Source organism: Meles meles, chromosome 19 (assembly GCF_922984935.1).
Source record: "Meles meles chromosome 19, mMelMel3.1 paternal haplotype, whole genome shotgun sequence".
NCBI classification, from domain to species: Eukaryota; Metazoa; Chordata; class Mammalia; order Carnivora; family Mustelidae; genus Meles; species Meles meles.
This window is the reverse complement of record NC_060084.1, coordinates 17,956,923-17,974,967: the sequence shown is the minus strand read 5'-3', so window position 1 is coordinate 17,974,967 and position 18,045 is coordinate 17,956,923. Positions and strand designations below refer to the sequence as shown.

The 18,045-nt window shown below is 52.9% G+C and overlaps 1 protein-coding gene across 1 annotated transcript in view; it reads right to left on the bottom strand.

Annotated features, from left to right (window-relative positions):
* Positions 1 to 332: 332 nt before the first annotated feature.
* Positions 333 to 18,045, bottom strand: part of RANBP10 (RAN binding protein 10) — a 66,200-nt gene continuing 48,487 nt past the window's right edge. The window contains exons 5-14 of the mRNA XM_045987990.1: positions 12,916 to 12,938; positions 10,839 to 11,023; positions 8,443 to 8,555; positions 6,849 to 6,957; positions 6,590 to 6,738; positions 6,194 to 6,398; positions 5,392 to 5,513; positions 4,795 to 4,940; positions 4,362 to 4,473; positions 333 to 3,914 (exon numbers count right to left, since the gene is read on the bottom strand). Coding sequence (XP_045843946.1) covers positions 3,784 to 3,914; positions 4,362 to 4,473; positions 4,795 to 4,940; positions 5,392 to 5,513; positions 6,194 to 6,398; positions 6,590 to 6,738; positions 6,849 to 6,957; positions 8,443 to 8,555; positions 10,839 to 11,023; positions 12,916 to 12,938 — 1,295 coding nt within the window. The 3' untranslated portion in view covers positions 333 to 3,783. The remainder of the gene's footprint in view (positions 3,915 to 4,361; positions 4,474 to 4,794; positions 4,941 to 5,391; positions 5,514 to 6,193; positions 6,399 to 6,589; positions 6,739 to 6,848; positions 6,958 to 8,442; positions 8,556 to 10,838; positions 11,024 to 12,915; positions 12,939 to 18,045) is intronic.

The window sequence follows — 18,045 nt, the reverse complement described above, 5'->3', positions numbered from 1 at the left end:
CTTAATCCACTGAGCCACCCAGGCGCCCCATAAATAAAATCTTTTTTAAAAAAAATCTTATTTGGAGGACAGAAGGACTTGTGGCCACCTTTTTGAAAGTGAATTTTCTCCTTTTTCTTTGTCTCAGATGGAAGCTGTTTGCGGGGAGAACTGAAGCCCAAGCGCCTATCCTCTTTGGGGTCTCACAGACACCTGAAGTCTTGAGGGTCCCTGAGGGGTACCAGGGGCCTGGGAACTTGAGAGGTGGGCTGAGTAAGGGCCAAACCCTCAGGACAGAGTGAGCCACACAAGGGGTGCCAACCTCAGTAAGACTCAAAGCAGAGACCAGACACTCATGAGTACTCATGGATGTGTATTTTAATAAAAATAATTCTGTCAAAATACAACAGGAGTTTTTTCATCTCTCAAGTACAATTTAATAGGATGTTTTGTGTTAGAATTCTCTCTAAACCCTCCCACGCCCACAAGTTTCATGCTAATGCCAAGTATCAACTTGCAAGGACAAAGGCAGAACCAGTGTGCACAATGTGGAGGACATCTGTTTCAGCTGTAGTTACTAATGGAGGAAAACCCTATGCAACGAGGCGGCACCTGAGGCATCCAGAGTCCACGAACTGGCCACAGGTCTGGTGCACGGGACCGGTGGTCAAGTAGGGCTCTGCTGCCTGGCTGCCACATGGCATGCATACCTGAGTTGTGAGCAACCAAAGGAACTTTCAGCTCTGACAGTTCTCTGCCTCATCTTCTTTGTGCTTGCTTAAGGGGTAGGAAGGCGCTGGGTAGGCTGGGCAGTGCCCCCTTCATCATCTCTTGGTGTCCCTGTTCTGGCGGCCTACCCCCAGCCACAGATTCATGTGGGTAAGGATCAGAGGTTCTGGCTTTCTTTGCAGGGTCTGCCAGGGTCCACTCTGGAAGGAGTGACCATTTGGTGGCACAAGGGGGAAAGGTAAATAGGGAAGGCTGCCCCCCCAGGGCTGGACAACCCAACAGAGCCAGGTCTTCTTCCTGTCCCCTCAGGTCAGGTCCAACCCTTCACTGGGGCTCCTCCCAGGTGCCTTCCCCACTGTTGGCTCCCGAAAGCAGGCTGGTAGGACTGGGTGTGCATAAGGGGCTCCTCTGGCTGGCAGGCAGCCCTGAACTATCAGCAAGATAGTGGACTCAAGCAGCTTGGTTTTGGTCCTCTCCACGGCTTGTGGGGCAAAGGCTTATGTCCCAAAGGCAAGCTGTCCAACTGGGACAGAGAGCCCCTCTGGAGAGGAACAGAGTAAACAACTTGGACTCAGCTGAAACAGTGAGATAAGGCACAGAAAATGGGGAGGTGGCCATGGGTACTGAGAGTGAGCCAGGAGGACACCCAACCCCAAGCAGCACACAGCTGTCCCAGGCCCTCTTGGGCCCTCTCAGACGCTCCACAACTCAAGCCCATGCACCCGTCCCCATCCCTGACACACCCCTGAAGGTACCAGCTGCTCAGACACTGCTGGGGGCCTCACCAGCCTAAGCCCTCACCTGCCATTTAGCTTCAGGACTAAACAGTGTTGCACAACCCCCAGGGATGAGGTTAGTCCAAGTTCTGCCACTAATTTGCTGTGCGACTTTGGCTAAGCCATTTAATCTTCTGGGCCTGTTTCCGTATCTGTAAAAGGAGAGGACTGGTGGAGTAGATGTTCTCTGAACCCCATTCCAGCTGCAAAAGCCTCTGGTTTAAATTCCCAATCCTGCTCAGCTCTGGCCATTTTAGGAGCTTGATGTTTCCAACCTCTGGGTTTGGGAGCTAGACATCCTCAGCCTTGCACAGGGTGAGTTTCCTTTACAGACATGACAACACCTCCCCAACAGGCCATGGTCTGGGGTGCCAGCTGGAGCCCTGGTGGGGACCAAGAAAAAGCAGCAGCTCGTAGGATCATGTCCCGAGGCAGAACTCTGGGAGAGCACAGGGCGAGGGCTCCAACCCCATCACCAGCAGTTGGTCCAACTCAATCACTTTTCCTGTCCAGCTGTGAGCCTGCGAGGCAATGAATATCTCAGGCCATACCACCATCCCTGTGTCCACTGCCAAAGAGCAGGAGCTTACCCAGCCCCTGCCCAGGCATGGACTAGAAGTTCAATTTCTGGCCTTGCCCCTTTGCAAGGACTGCCTGTGTGCTCCCTCTCACTGTGAAGCAGGTAGGGGAATCCTGACCCCTCCTGGTGCTCCTCTGGGTAGGCCTCCTCCCTTCTTCCTCCTGGGCAGTCAGTCCTTTCCATGGATGGCCTGCCCAAGTCCTAGCAGTCAACTCAGCCCTTCCTCTCCTGATTCCCTGATGGCAGTACCAGGACTGTTTTTGCCCCACCAGCTGTGAGGATCCATCTGAAACAGTTGGTGGGACACCTGCAGAGCCCATGAGGTCCCTTCCTCTGGCCAGCAAATACTCATAATAGTCTTTTCTAAGAGTGGCCGGGGCCAAGCTGCAGGGAGCTGCCTGGCACAGCTGCAGTGAAGCCTGACCTAGTAGGTCAAGAGTTCCATCCCCTCCGGCAACCGGCAGCCCAAGAATATGCCTCCACAAAGTCCTAGCTTCTCAAGAGAAAGCACTGATTCCTTGAGAGCTGTGCAGAGACGGTGAAGATCCAGGCAGAAAGAAGGCAGCCCCTGTACTCAAGGACTTTTGTCCTGGAATGGACACACATCCTCCCCGCAGCCTGACACACAGCAGCTCTTGGGTCAAAGGCAGGTAGTTTCCAGGCAATCAATTTAGAGTAAATGAATTATTTGGCCATCTTAACGACAAGGGAAAATAGGATGTTGAAAGGGAGAGAAAGGAAGGGGCAAGGCAGGCAGTGAGAGGCAGGGTAGAATGGTAGATAATGTGCTGGCCAAGGACTCCCTACTCCATTGCTTTGCTGAATGGCCCTGGGCCAACTCATCCCTTCTCTGAAGCCTCAGCCCTGTAGTTCTCCGCTCAGCCCAGCTCTCAGGGGCCTAGGGACCCACACCTCTCAGCTGCTAACCAACTTAGCCTGACCTGCCCACTAACTGGCCCCCTACTGCCTACTGGGCTTCCCTGGGCCGCAGCTGGGCCTGTGGCTCAACAAAGGGGAAGCCTGAAATAAACTTATTACTTGGCTGAGGTGACAGAGATGATTCTTTTTTAATGAGTTGGACTCAAATAAAAACATATGGTGTCTGGACAGCCTCACCCAAGAGGTGCTGGACCACTAACACTATGATAAATACTGTGTCTTTTTTAATATATATATTTATATATATAATCTCATTTTTTTTTTTTACTTATGAAAATAATAAGCTATCACCAACTTGGATAGGCTTCATCACTAAATTAGCAGAAACCAGCTCAGCACAAGCTCTCCAGAGATAAATACTGGTGGCTCAGTCAGGAGGAAAAAAAAAGATTAAAAAACCCAAACCCTCCTCAAAACAAACCCCCCCTTTCGAAGTAGAAGGCGCTACATGAGAGTAACCAGCCAATACTGTGTCAGAGGCCGCTGCACATGAAGGGGAGAGAAAGATTGAGGGCAGGGGTAGGGGGAGGAAGGAAAGGAAAAAGGAAAGAAGGAAGGAAGGAGGAGAGGAAGGGATGGCAAGGAAGGAAAGGGAAAGGGAAGGAAAAGGAAGAAAGAAAGGGAAGACAGGAAAGGGAATGGGGGAGGCCAGGCAGGAGGAATGGACTCTGCCCATGGCTTCCAGGTCCCTGCGCCAGATGCCTATGGAGGGCAGGGCTGCTCTAGCTCTGGCTAGAGATGGGCTGAGAGGGGCCAGGTGGGGCCAGCCAGCGTGGTCAGCTAGTGCAAGTAGTCGTCGACTCTGGCAAAGGAGCAAGATCCCAGGCCCGCTCGGGCCATGAGCCGTAGACATTCAGATGCCTGACCCAGGGCGAGCATCAGAGGGGGCTGCTTTGGCAGGTTCTGAGACTCTGTAGAGGAGAGACAAGGCCTGGTCACTGCTTTGCCCAGGATTTGGCCTAGATCAAAGTTCCCTTGAGAGCAGAAAGTGGTGGCAGTGGACAGAATCTCTGGGAACAGTGCTCATGTGTCTCTGTGTTTGTCCCAAGCATCAGTCTATGACCCCGCAGCCATGCCAGGAACCTGAGGACCTTAGCTCTCTTCAGAGCCATGAGCTGGCCAGGCCCATAGTCATCGGCCAGGGTCTACATGATCTAGCCAGCCAACTCAGCTGGGCAGAGGGAGGCCAGGATTTAGGTTCAGCCATGGACGCCCAAGTGCTATGGGCTACCAGACAGTGCCCTGGCAGAGCTCACTACCCTGATTTGGACAAACACCAGCAGTTCCCAGGGAGAGAGGGGAGGTAGGCTAGCCCACGCACTCATGGACGAGCTTCTGTTTTCGTTATAGCTACTTACCTAAAATGGCGCTGTTGAGGGCAGCACACACAGGCTCCCTCTGGATGGGGTCAAGCTGCTGGCCAACTGGGCAGCTCCAGGGGTCTGAGTATGCCAGCAGGCTAAAGGCATCCTAAGGGATAGGGCATTCTTGAGAAAAGCGTGGCACATACCACACACACACACATATCTCCATGGTTCCAGGGGGCATACAGGGCCCTGCATGGTGCCCAGTGAGGGCACTGCAAACCCTGAGCATAGGGTCAGGAAGGGCTGTGCCCTCCCCAGAGCCTAGAGACAGTTGCATATATCCTGGAAGTCCTGTTTCCCATCGTGGACTTGACAAGAGCCCACTCTGTCCTGTTGCTGCTACCCCCAAGGCCCTCCCAGAGTCGACCTGTCCCCACCCCTACGTGGGAAGCTACTCTGTATGAGCGCCTGGCTTGTTTTATACCTGCAGCATCTCCGTGTGGGCCAAATTCTTGCCGTACTCCCGGCCCAGCTGCTCGCTCAGTGCCTGCAACTCGCGACCAAACAGGATAATCCTTTCTGTGGCAGCCTGGTTGCCCCCACAGAGCTGCCGCCGAGGATGCCCATCATCTGCGCTCAGAGCCCAGCAGAGAACAAATCGTGAGACGTAAGGAGACAAGGGGAGGATTAGGGTGGGGACCCCAAAAAGGAGATGGCAAGAGGGACCTTGGGGCCAAGTTAGGTGGACCATCCGTAGATGAGGGGCTTTTAGTCCACCTAGCACATGACCTAGGAGTCTGGATTCGATTTTCCCTCTTCCCACCCGCTAGAGTGCTCGAGAGAATGCCCACTCTCACCAAGTCGCTCCAGCCTCAGACGCAGCAGCACTGGTCTCGGCATCAGGCCACGGGCCCTCCCACTCCAAGCACGCGTTCCTGACTACGGTGCCAGTGGACCAGGTCCACTCAGAGCTTCTCAGGCCGACAGAGCCTGCCCATGCCGACCCACTCCCAAGGGGCAGAAGTCATCCAGGCTGAGCCACTACCACCCCTGCAACACCATACCAGGCCATGGTTCTCACCCATGCTGGACTCATCTGTCTGTAGGTCCTCATGCTTGTAGGCGCCATTGACGATGCGCGTGGCTACACTCTCCAGCACACCATTGGGGTAATGCTCTGCTTCCATCTCCATCTCACTGTCACTGTGGAGAAGGGTGCAGGTAGGAGCTGGCCAGGCGGGTATGGTTGGGAGCAGCCTGGCTGGGCCTCCATTCAGGCTTGCCACAGGTTGCTGTGGGTAAACCAGGCTCCAACACCTGGCTCCTACTCTGACATCAGCTATCCCCAGAGGCCTGTCACCTCATTCTAACTCTTGTCCCAGTGCTGCCTCTGTGGCTCTCCCCTCCTTGGCCTTTGTGTGAGTTGACACACCCCTTCCACCCATTCCTCTCCCAGCCCCAGGGACCAGAGAACCCGAGAAGTTATCTCTAGGCACCAGACTCAGGTCCAACCCTGAGGTATGCCTGGGGGCAGCCAAAAGCCACAGGTAGTCTACAGCCTAAAATCTCTGCTGCTCCATCTGTCTGACCGTGGGCCACACCCAGTCAAAGCTTCTTCGGTGGAGAACCTAGGGTTTCTGCCAGGCCCCGCAGGAGCAGCGCTTCTTGAGAAAGTCAGGGCTGAGCAAAATGACAGCTGGATCACAGGCAGGACCAGAAGCTGGAGCCAATGCCTGGCCTGGCAGGTCAGCAGTAACCACTCCAGGCACAGACCTGGGATGGAGGTGGGCAGTTAAGGGCAGGGGTGGCACTCGGACAGGGTGCAGTGAGCCCAGCTGGTGCAGAGCAGAAAGGAGGAAGAAGAAGCAGAGCAGGACAGGCACCTGGTCTCCTGGTTACTGGTGCTGCTGTGGGGCTGGGACTTGGTGGAATCTGTTGAGTTGGACTCGGAGTAATTGACGGAGGATGGGGATGAGGAGGACGAGGAGGACGAGGAGGAGGAGGAGGAACTGGGTGCAGGGTATTTACTGTGGTTCTGTTTGCTTTTCGTGGATGCGACGCCATTGCTGCAGCTGGGACTGTCTGCTCCTGGAAACCAGGGAATAGTCACAAGAGGAGGGGTGGTTTGCCATAAAGGGGCCCGAGGAATGGCCACAGTGGTCCCATTTCCCTTCCCCCAAATCCAGCAGTGAGCCCTGAGCCCAGCCCAGGGAAGGGCATGTGGGTGGCCTTTCTTCTCCACACCAGTTCTTCCCCGAGCCCTCTGGAGAGTGGCTGACCTGTGTTGTGCATGTGGGAACTACTAGGGCCGTGTCGGGGGCTGAGGCTGGGGGAGCCAGGGTAGCTGTCCTGGGACTTGGGGCTTCGGGAACTCAAGCTGCGGACCTCACTGTCGGTCCCATTCACCATCTCCACAAATTGTCGGCACCTGCAGAGGGAGCAGAGCGGCAATGCTCTGGGCTTGGTCTAGGCCGTATGTTCCCACCACCAGCTGAGAGGGGCTGGGTTAGGGGGGAGATGGTGGTGCCCAAAACTTACTTGAGCATGAAGAGCAGGTTAGGGTTATGCTCCAGCAGTCCTGGATAGAAGCGCTGTGTGGTCTCAATGGCCTCACCCACACGGCCCTCCAGCACCAGCTTCTGGATCTCTGCAGAGAGCAAGAGTATGGCAGTGAGTGAGGGGCTGCAGACTTTCTTCACAGCCACATGCCTGCACACTACCAGCCCCAAGCATGGACTAGCCAACGGTCACGGGCTGGCTCAGAGTGGCACGTCTGGTTGAGAGGCTCAGAGAAGCTAAAGAAAGAACCTGGCCCCCAGCCCCAGAATAGACCCTGGTTTCTGCCAAGTGTCAGGGAGTCTTCAAAGAACAACAGGGGAAAACAGAGGCAGGACTCAGTACAGAGGCAGGAGAGCAGATGTGGAGGCCTGCTCCTACAGAGGTCAGTCGCCAGGGACCTGGGCACGGGGAGGGGTTTTGGCTGTGGGAGCATGATCTGGGGCCGGGCACCCAGGCAGCTTGGTGGCCCTAGGGGTTCCTCTTCAGACAGACTTCTCTCTTTTCAGGCCTCACAGTGGGGTGACAATGGGAACACAATGGTTTCTGGGCCAGGGCCCAAGTCTTGGCAGTCTTCAGGGGCTGCAGCGTGCTCCCTGCTGGGAGAGAAGGCCATCCTCCTCATAATGGCATCTCTGACGTTGACACCTCTCAGGCCATCAGCATCCTGCTCTTGCTCTGGGGCCTGGTGCATCTTGCTGGGAGCGACTTCTGGGTCTGAGGCTCTCATTCGTAGATCCCAAGTCTGGGATCCCTTTCCGTCTGTCTGGCTGGGCGTAGCTTCTCTGGGAGACACAGACACATGCACATACACAGAGACGACAGGCTCAGAGAGACGCAAGCAGGCACACACAGACACACACATCCACAGACACCCATTCTCCTTCACTCGCCTCTCCTCTTCCTATCTCCTTTCTGGGCTTGGTTTCCTCTTTCCCAACACCCTCCTTCCACAAAAGAGCCCCAAACACACAGTATATAGGCCAGTATGTACATTAACAAAGTTTCCTTTGGCTCCTTCCCGTGGTTGTCTGCAAAATGCAGGACCAGAGAGGGGCGCAGAGAGAGAGGCTACCACAGCAGCCACAGAGGACCAGCCTTCTCCCTGTCTAACTACTCAGTCCTTCCTCTGGCCAGGAGCCGGCACAACTACTAAAGCTGAGTAAATGGCAGAGGCAGGACATTGGTCTGAGAAGATACAAACACACTCTTCCAGAAGACTATGAACACGAGGCTGAGTAGAATCCAGGATTCAGGGGAAGGAAGCAAGCATGGAGGAGGGGGATCTAGCCATGCCAGGCCCCAGCCTCTGCTGGGCCATCAGAGTGTGCAGTAGGGAGGCTGCATGGAGGCATTCATTCCCATGCTGCCGGGCCGTCCATCTGGGCAGTGTTGTCTTGAAGGAGGGACAGAAGCAGAGCCTGGGGCTGGGCTGGGGCTGTGGGCTGGTCTCCTGGTGGTAAGGACCAGAGCTGAATGGACTCCTGACAGGTTACCCAAGGCTGGCATGAGCCAGAGAGCAGACTTAGGGACAGGTGAGGGAAGGAGGGAGAGGAGAGAGGAAAATCAACCTTACTTTGTCTGTTCTTTATGGATGCTTGTTCTTCCTGAATCGGGGTTTCAGTCATTCGGGCAAAAGCCGTGGCTGTGGCACAATACCCATGATGCACCAGGTAAGATGAGACCATGCTAGAAGAAAGGAAATGCTCACGGTGACACTCTAGAACTGCATTTCTCATTGATCACCTGATAGGACAAACGATCTCCGTATCTGGGCTTCCTTACACATGTGAAGGTGCAACCTTCACAGAATGAGAATAAAGAGGCTGCAACAAAATGAAACACCCGCCCCTCCCACCCCAGTGCTCATGCAGTCAGGCTGGGGAGGAGCTAATCACCACAGCTGTCCTCACAGCTTGGAGGAAGGGATGCAGTTTCTTTGGAATATGCCGTCCACAAGCAGGCGAGTAGGATAACAAAAATACACGCACAGGCACGTACCGTCTCCTTATAGCAGCGGCTGCCTCTTGTGAACTGTGGCAAGCCCAGAGATGGCTGAGAGTCTCTCAGAGCCAAGTGGTCTAGGAGCTGTGCAGACGAGGCAATGTGTGCCGTGTGTGTGCCTTCCAGAGACACAGCAGCTCCTCTGCAGACGGCCCCACATGCCCAACATAAGTATTCCAGTTCAGCAGGCGAACCTGGCCCTCAGGAGTGCTGACTCTAGAGGCTGATGGGGAGCTAGCCCATACCCAAGTCACTCCACGATACACCCAGTCAGGGGCCCAAGAAGCCAAGAAATAGGCAACCAAGTGGCCAACAGGAGCACAGCCTCTGGGGAAAGGCCTGGAGAAGCACAATGCCCAGTCGCCATTTAATCGCACCGGCAGCTGGCTCAGTGGTGGCACATATGTGTCCGTGTGCATGCACACACATGGAGAGCAGAAGGGTGAGCCCTCACATCTGATGTCCACAGACCTGAGTACCTTGGTGTAAACATGTATCCGACACCATTACTGTAACTGCCAAACACCAATGTGAAAGGCAGAGAAGTTCAGCTGTGCGTCTCCTCGTGTTTTAAGGGTTAAGTGAGATGAGATGATACGTAGAAAGTGTCTAGCACCTTCAATGAAATAAACCTCTGATAATGAAATTATGTATTTATATTATACTCTGAATAAAGATAACTATTATGAACACAAGGGCAAACATTTTGGACAAAACATGGTTCAGAGGAGTCCACGCGCACGTCAGATGCCACTAACGTATACGGTCCACTGACTCATTAATCCCACTTCTTGAAAGGAAACCAAGAAAATAATCTTAAATATGAAAAGCACTTCACTTACAAAAGGGTTGCCCACACAAGCAAAAGAGAGGAAATAATCCGAAACCCCCCCCAAAGGCGGATAGGTGTTGGCAAACACCACATATGAACACACACTGGCACACGCACACACCCAAACACACTGCAAGCTGAGAGTATCGGTCCCTCCCCAACACGGCTGGGGCAGCTCCACCTCTCCCCTTGCCTGTCCCAGCAAGCCTGCTTCAGGGACTGGCATTGTACTGGCCAGCCGTCCAAGGAAGAGCTTCTCAACAGCTCTGAGGGCTAAAACCAAAACAGTGTGGCTCTAAGATCTGGCCACATAATCCCCACCTCACCCCTCGCCTACAGCTGCCTCCATACCCATCCTTAAAGAAAGGAAGACTGCACGAAGAACCCAGTGTGCAACCCAACCCCACCCAAGGGACCCTGCTACCTGGGTGCCTTTGCAGGCCAATAATCAGGGCTGGTGGAAGCCCAGCCCTTCTCTGCCCACCCTTGTGAGTCAAGCTAACAAGCTAGCCCACCTCTGGCAGAGTGGGTCCTGGTTATTGTCTCACTCAGGCCTGCAGCTGGCAAGAAAAAGAGAGACCCAAACCTCGCCTCGCTTCAGATTCTCAGCAAGCCTGGCTTCCAGGATGGTCTGAAAACTAATCATCCAAGAGCCAGATAGGCTGGCCTCAGGAGGATTCTCTTCCAGCCACCACTGCCATGGATGCATGGGACTTAGATGGATGATGACCCTGAGAGATGACCTCAGGCCAGAGTCACAGCATGATGGATATTCCCTATGGTGCAAAAAGAAGTCCACAGATGAAGAGACCACCGGGCATCCTAGTACATCCTCTGCAAAGTGACCTGGAGAAGGAAAGCAGCTCTTCTGGTGATAACTACATCCAGAGCCTTCCAACCCAGGTGAGGGGGCAAAGGCTTAATTAGGAACAGATCTGGAGAACTGAGCAGAAGCTGTTCATCTGGTAAGAGGGAAGGAGGACAGCAGCAGGCAGAGTTACCCCAAGAGTGTTTTCCAGAAAGAATGGTTACCCACTGGAGTTCATAAGAGCAGCTTGAAGCAGTACAGGGGCCTGTGGAAGAGTGAGGCCCCTGTGATGGGCCAGGGCTGGAAAGGGCAGGAGTGGGGAACTCACCTCTGCAGCACCGCCTGCCACTCGCCAAGCCGAGCACTGATGGGGAAGCAGTGCACAGTGCCTTGGACCTTGGCACGCCACTCCCGCATGTAGTCCTCAATGTCAAACAGGAAGGGCTGCTGCCCAAAGTTGGCGTCCACAATCTCCCCGGGTGTCTGCAGGCCTACGGTGGGGTAGAGGTTGGCCTGAAGAGGAGAATGAAATGTCAGTTGGTGCAGAGAGGGAAGGCCCTGGCTCCTGCAGGCCACTACTCCAGCTTTTGAAAGAATTACAGGCTGAAGGAGGCAGGGCTGAGTCACATTCTGCCCACCTCCTTACCAGAGACAGCATTCCCCAAAGCTTAAGGACAGAAAGCAAAAGAAAAGCAAGCCAGGCTCTAAGTGCCTGCATCAGAGGCTATGGGCTCCCCAAAAATCCAAGGTCCCCCTTTGGGGGTCAGGCAGGGCACACAGAGGTAGACCAAGCTCCACAACCCTACAGGGATGCCCATGAAGATCTGCTACATGGGTGGAAAATGGCTCCTTTCCAAATGATCTTGGACCAAGGATCCCTCTGTCACCAAAAAAAAAAAAGGGATATATGACAGGGCAGGAAGGGATGAGGTGATAGAAAAGGAAAGTGGGGAGGAAGACAGGTTGGCCAAAGCGGGTCGACAGTTTGGACCCCCAAAGGCTGGCAAAGGGTAAAGAGAGGCCACTGTCCCTCCTGTCAAAGGCACACTAGAGGAGGATCTTCTAGCTAGTGAGGTGTGGGCATGTCCCTCCATGGGTGGTGGGGCTCCCTGCTTTCCCTCTATCCCCTATCATGGCCAACTTTTGCCAGATCACTCCCTCACTCACTGTTTCCTGTGGCTCCCTGCTGCTACTGAACAGTGCCTTGCTGGCCACCTCCCCACTGTCACTGGGCCCCAGTCCTCTCTTTGACCTTCCATCCTCAGGCCATGTGGCATTCATGAATAGCCTGTGTCTTTACTGCATGCTGGGTTCAGCCTGCCACAAGCTCTGAATCCTAAGATCTCCATGACATAGGCAAAGCCTACCCACTCCAAGCAAGCTTTCCCTGACCGTCACTGCCCTCAGTGACACTGCCCACCTTACAGCAGCCGTACACTTCCTAGCACCTGGCAACTTGTTATATTCATGTCTGCTTATCTCATGTCACATCTCCACAACTAGACCATTCCCTAGCTGAGACCAGAATTCTCCAGTCTTTCTCTTTGCCTAGGACCAAAGCCCCTCTCTGGGCCTTCCAGGTGGGACAGAAGGATTCTGATCTAAAGTTAAGAGTTTCTAACAGGATCCTGAGTGCTGTAGTCTGGGCTTCAGAAGGCCACTCAGATCACAAGGGCCTTTCCCAGGGCATCACAGGGGTGCTCCAGATCCTAAGGCAATCACCAGAGTCAGCAAACCTCTTCTCTTTCCAGAACCCAACCAGGGCACACAGAGCCCAGCCAGACTCCCAGCAGTCTGGGTGGAGGCCTTGCATGTGACGAGATCTGTGATGATTCATAATAGTGAAGGACTGGGGTGCAGAAGATGGGGATGATCCATGAACTAAGCCAACAGGAAACCTCACCCTTTTCTAAGAAGAGAAAACCCCACAAAGCTCACCTCTTTGGCTCGGGTATACCCTGTGTGGTAGCAAACCTTGTTCCCTAGGATAGCAGCCTTCCTTAGGGATCTCTGATGAGCAGTCACCAGGACTGGGCTCCCTAACAGTTGAGAACGATGCTCTATATACACCAGTCCACTGGCTGTAAGCCACACAGAGCTGGCCCAGACCAACTGTGCCATGGAGCTACCCTCATTTCCACCCAAACCATCCCCCCAGCTGCCTTTGGAAATGCCACAAATCACTGTCACCTGCTAAGAATCATGGAGGAAGAACAGGCCTTGCTGCTGGAGAGAAAGGAAGGCCAGGAGATACCCCTATTGGTACTCTCAAGCTGACAGCACAGCATACATCCCTGTTTGGGGAAAGGGCCAGGCTCCACACCCTGCACTTGCAGGTTCCACCATGCTCCATCCCAGTCAGCCCCCAAGAGCCCAGAGGGAGGAGACCCACCAACAGTACTTACCGGGAGGTCTGTGAAGGCTATACCTGCAGAAGGAAAGAACAGAAATGAGGCCACTTGGTCTCCTATGCATCTGTGGGACCACAGAGAGTCCATCACAATGCCGGGGGAGGGGCTGGTCAGCACACATCTCTCCTACAGGAGAGGCCAAGCAGGTGCTGGGGCCTGGCATTCCCTTTGCTGGGTGGCCTTGCTGGAAGTAAAGTCAAATACTTGAATATTTGCCCACACATCTTCCACTCTCTCAGGGAAAAAGCCTGCCAGGAAGGACTAAACCCAAATAATGTACCCTGAGGCCTCTGCAGGCCTGATCCTTCTTTTGTTCCAACATGTATTGACGGAGATTTACTGTATATGCCAAGCCCTTTTCCATCCATCACCGCATCTGATCTGTATACCAGCTCTGGGGAGCAGGCGTTCTTATCCCCATTTTACAGATGAGGAAAGTAAGCCTCAGAGGTGAAATGATTTGCCAACAGTCATAAAACTAGCAGAAGTGGTACGCCTGGACTCTTTCCTAGCCCGAGGCTCCAACATCATCTCTAAGCTGACAGAGAAGTGGACACAGAGAGGGTGGCAGCTGCCCATCTCCAGCCAATACCCATCCAGAGTCTCCAGAGCTTTCAAGTTGACAAATCCTAGGTTAACATGGGCCTGTGTACCCTCTGACCCTTCTGCCAAGGGAAGGGGCTGCTTCCAGGTTCTTCAGCCTTGAGCTTGAAGTGAGAGAAGAGGAAAGCTGCCCAAATATGCCCAGGCACCTCAAATTATCCACTGGAGCATTCATGTTCTATAGATCGAGCAACGGCTCACAGAGAAAGGTGAGCCTTCCAAGGACTCACAGCCCTTCCATTTTCTGAAAATTCTTATATCTTCTAGAAGCTCCTGAGCTTTTGGACTGAGAAGTTTCCAAGCCACTCCTTAGAGGTCCCAGTCAGCTCCCCTAACTCCTGCCCAGAAGAGAAACCGAAACCCAGCAAGAGAGAGGAACAGGTGAGGGTTTCACGGTAGGTCTCCAAGTGAACCCGAGGCCAGAATCCTGTGAGGCAGCTGGTACGTACCCTGTGCCTGCTCTGTGCTGGGTCCTGGGCTCAGAGCCTCCCAAGGAACCATTTCATCCTCAGAACAACCTTAGAAGGCGTATGCAGTCTTGAACATTAGTTTACAAAAGAAAAAACCAACGTGCAGAGAAACTGCTTATATTCTTTGCCAGGCTACTTTGCTCCTGAGCGAGGAAGTGCGCAAACCCCGATCTGGCTTCCCGAAGCCACTTCTCAGCCCCACATGCAGAGTGGCAGTCACAGTGCTGGCAGAGCGGAGGCTGGAAGCCCCTCTGCATCCAGGAGAAGACCTCAATGTCCACCCTCCAGATCTGCACAGGAGCTGCCCGTGCAGAGCTCAGTGTGGCCAGGCTGCTGCTGCTATACTCCCCACTCAGGCAGAAGACCCACGGGCCCCGGCATAGGAGGTCCAGGCTCCATCAGTATCTGCAGTGTGACCTTGGCAATTGACCCAATCTTTCCAAGCCCATCTGAAATAAGGGAGTAACACTAATCCTGACACTCCAAGAAAGAAAGGAGAAACTGAGATACCTCTATAAGAACTGCTTCCAAAACTGTGAGGTCTTAGTACAAGCTAGCTGCAGTTGTGCCACAGGGTGAGGCAACGGCCGCACTTCTGGGCAGGGGACACCCAGCCTGGCGTGCCTAGCTCTACCTCACAATGGCACTCAGGAAGGACAAGGCCTTGAGGTGCTTCCAGGAAGATGAGGAAAGAGGTTACTCCACCCCCTGTTGCATCGGACAAGGGCAACACGGCTCCCCCAGACCTGCAAGTCTCTGGGAGCCTCCGCAAGGCCAATGTAGTGGTGAGATCTGGGGAAAAAAGTCAGGCAAAGATCCGGGATACAAACAGAACATTCAAACTTGCTGAGAAGAAGTGCTCTGAGGGGTGCCTGGGTGGCTCAGTGGATTAAGCCGCTGCCTTCGGCTCAGGTCATGATCTCAGGGTCCTGGGATCGAGCCCCGCATCGGGCTCTCTGCTCCGCGGGGAGCCTGTTTCCTCCTCTCTCTCTGCCTGCCTCTCTCTCTGTCAAATAAATAAATAAAATCTTAAAAAAAAAAAAAAGAAGTGCTCTCTCTCTGTCAAATAAATAAATGATCTCTCTCTCTGTCAAATAAATAAATAAAATCTTTAAAAAAAAAAAAAAGAAGTGCTCTGAGCCAAACAGACATAGGTCAGGTGTTAATGAGGCTGAGGGTATCAAGCCTCTAAGAGCACAGGGATGTACAAAAATGACTGCAAATGTGTGGACCCCTTGTAGGTGAGACATCATTTCCTGTCTCGATTCATTTGCTCATTCATCCTTCCATCAAGTATCTGCTAAGACCTCCCAGGAGCCAGGACCTCAAAGTGTTGCCGGCTCCATGCAACTAACAATGACACAGACAACTGACCACTGACACAAGGGCAAATGCCATGACAGAGGAACGATGGAGCAAAGAAAGCAAAGGAATGGGGAGGTCAGAGGGAGGAAATATCCTTCTACTTCTCCAAAGGGGAGAAGGTAAGCGTTCGGGTTCTGAAGGTAAAAAGCAGTGACCGATCCCAGGTGAGACTCTGAAGCACATTATTGATAAGCTGGCTTATGGAAAGCAAACAAGGTCATTAGAAGATTCACCAAGTAGTCCATCAATCCAAGTTCATTGCCCTTCCATTAAATTTTGTGATCTAGAAAATGCAGGGGACAGGCCACATACATTTTTCAGTAAGGTGTCAGTAATATCGTTGTGGCCAAGACAGAAAAAAAAAGAGTTTCAAACACTTATTATCAAATTCTTAAATAGCTATACCCTGAAGGACTCAGATCTCAGCCTTGTTCTCTTCGAATATTTTTTATCAAGACCTTGATGAAAACATAAACATGTTTATCAAATTTTAGGTTAATACACTGCTGACAAGGCTATCAAATATGTGAGAAAGAACAAGCAAGATCACAGACAATCCTGACAGGTTGGAAAAATAAGCAATATCCTCCTAAATGAGTGAGATCCTGCATGAAGTCTATAAAACAGGTGAAAGTGGGAGATAAGAGTTTAAAAACAATGTGAGGTGGGGCGCCTGGGTGGCTCAGTGGATTAAGCCGCTGCCTTCGGCTCAGGTCATGATCTCAGGGTCCTAGGATCCAGCCCCGCATCGGGATCTCTGCTCCGCAGGGAGCCTGCTTCCTCCTCTCTCTCTGCCTGCCTCTCTGCCTACTTGTGATCTCTCTCTCTGCCAAGTAAATAAATAAAATCTTAAAAAAAAAAAAAAAAAAAAAAACAATGTGAGGATTTGGGCTGGCATTAAAGGTGTCTGAGAGCTCCTTACAGACCTAGGGACCTGACTGACAAGGAGCCTGGAAGCTTGGCATGTCCACAGGGCCCAGATGAGAGAGATGACGGTGCAGAGAAGACAGCAGGGTATGCCCCGAACTTTATCCCATTGCCCTGTACCAGGCAAATGTGGACAACCTGGAGGGATGTGACGAAGGCAGGTATCCAGAGCACAGAGGAAAGACTGAGACTGGGACAGGTGAAGAGGGACATGGGTAAAGAGGCCACAACTGAAGCCCCAGGGACTCTAACAGCAGAACAAGAGCCAGGAAACAGCCGGAGTCAGAGAGCAAAGTGGGTGTAAGAAGCCATCTTGAGACCTTGTCCTTAGCTGCCAGCTCACCAGCTGGATGCCACCAACTACAGCTAGGTGGCTACAGATTTCAGAGGATGTCTCTGGATGTGCACCTGAGTCACCTCTGCGGGGTTTATGCTATGCTCTTGGCTGCCCACTATGGGCGGCGGCATCTGACTGTCCTGTTGAGGAATTCTGACTCCTGGGACACCTGGGTGGCTCAGTTGTTGGGTGTCGGCCTTTGGCTTGGGTCATGATCCCAGGGTCCTGGGATCGAGCCCCATGTCAGGCTCAGGAAGGGGCCTGCTTCTCCCTCTCCCACTCCCCATGCTTGTGTTCCCTTTCTCACTTTCTCTCTGTCAAATAAATAAATAAAATCTTTAAAAAAAAAAAAAAGAAAGAAAGAAAGAAAGAAAAGAAATGCTGACTCCTGGCCTCAGTCCCAGCCACCAGCAAACCCAATTCCCACTCATGTAGCCTAATTCAGCCCAAGCTCATCTCATGAAGAACACACACAGAAGTCATCTCTGCCACCTTCTTACTGCCCCTCAAGCCAGGGGATGTAAGCCTCCTAAAAGTTAGGTTGTTGTTGTTTTTTTTTTTAAGATTTTATTTATTTGACAGAGAGAGACAGTGAGAGAGGGAACACAAGCAGGGGAAGTGGGAGAGGGAGAAGCAGGCTTCCCGCTGAGCAGGGAGCCCGATGCAGGGCTCGATCCCAAGGACCGTGGGATCACAACCTGAGCCGAAGGCAGACACTAAACACCTGAGCCACCCATGCGGCCCTACAAGTTAGGTTCTAAGTAAAATGTCCAAATCCCTTTTCTTGCAAGGCCTGTGGCCAGCCTAGCTGGTAGGGTTCTGCCAGCTCAGAGACCTCTGCAAATCCAAACAGGCAGGCCCAGCGGTTAGGCACTACCTCAGGGCCATTTTGGTCAAGGGCTCCTCTCACTCAAGAGCTAAATACCAGTCAGCCCCAGTAGGGCAAGGCACCACAATAACCAGTGTCTCCCTATCTCCCAGGCTCTTATCCTAAATCTCTCCACATGTACAGGGTTGCTCTTCCAAGAGATCCTTCAGGGCCCCCATCACTCCCCACTGACTGCTGCTCCTCCTGGCTTCCTGATCCTGGCTAACAGCACTACTATCCAGTCACTTTCCCATCCTCTCTTCTTGCTGGGCCACCCTGGCCTTTGTCAGGCTTGTTCCCCATGACCTGAACCAATCGCCACGACCTTGCCTTAGGTTATCTACCTCTTCCCCAGGCCCTCCCTCACTCCTGTCAGTCTCTCCTTTGCAGTTACATCGAAGGACCCTTTTATTCTATTTTATTTTGTTTTAAGATCTTATTTATTTATTTGACAGAAGGAGATACAGCAAGAGAGGGAACGGAAGCAGGGAGAATGGTTGAGGGAGAAGCAGGCTTCCCGCTGAGCAGGGAGCCCAATTCGGGACCTGATCCCA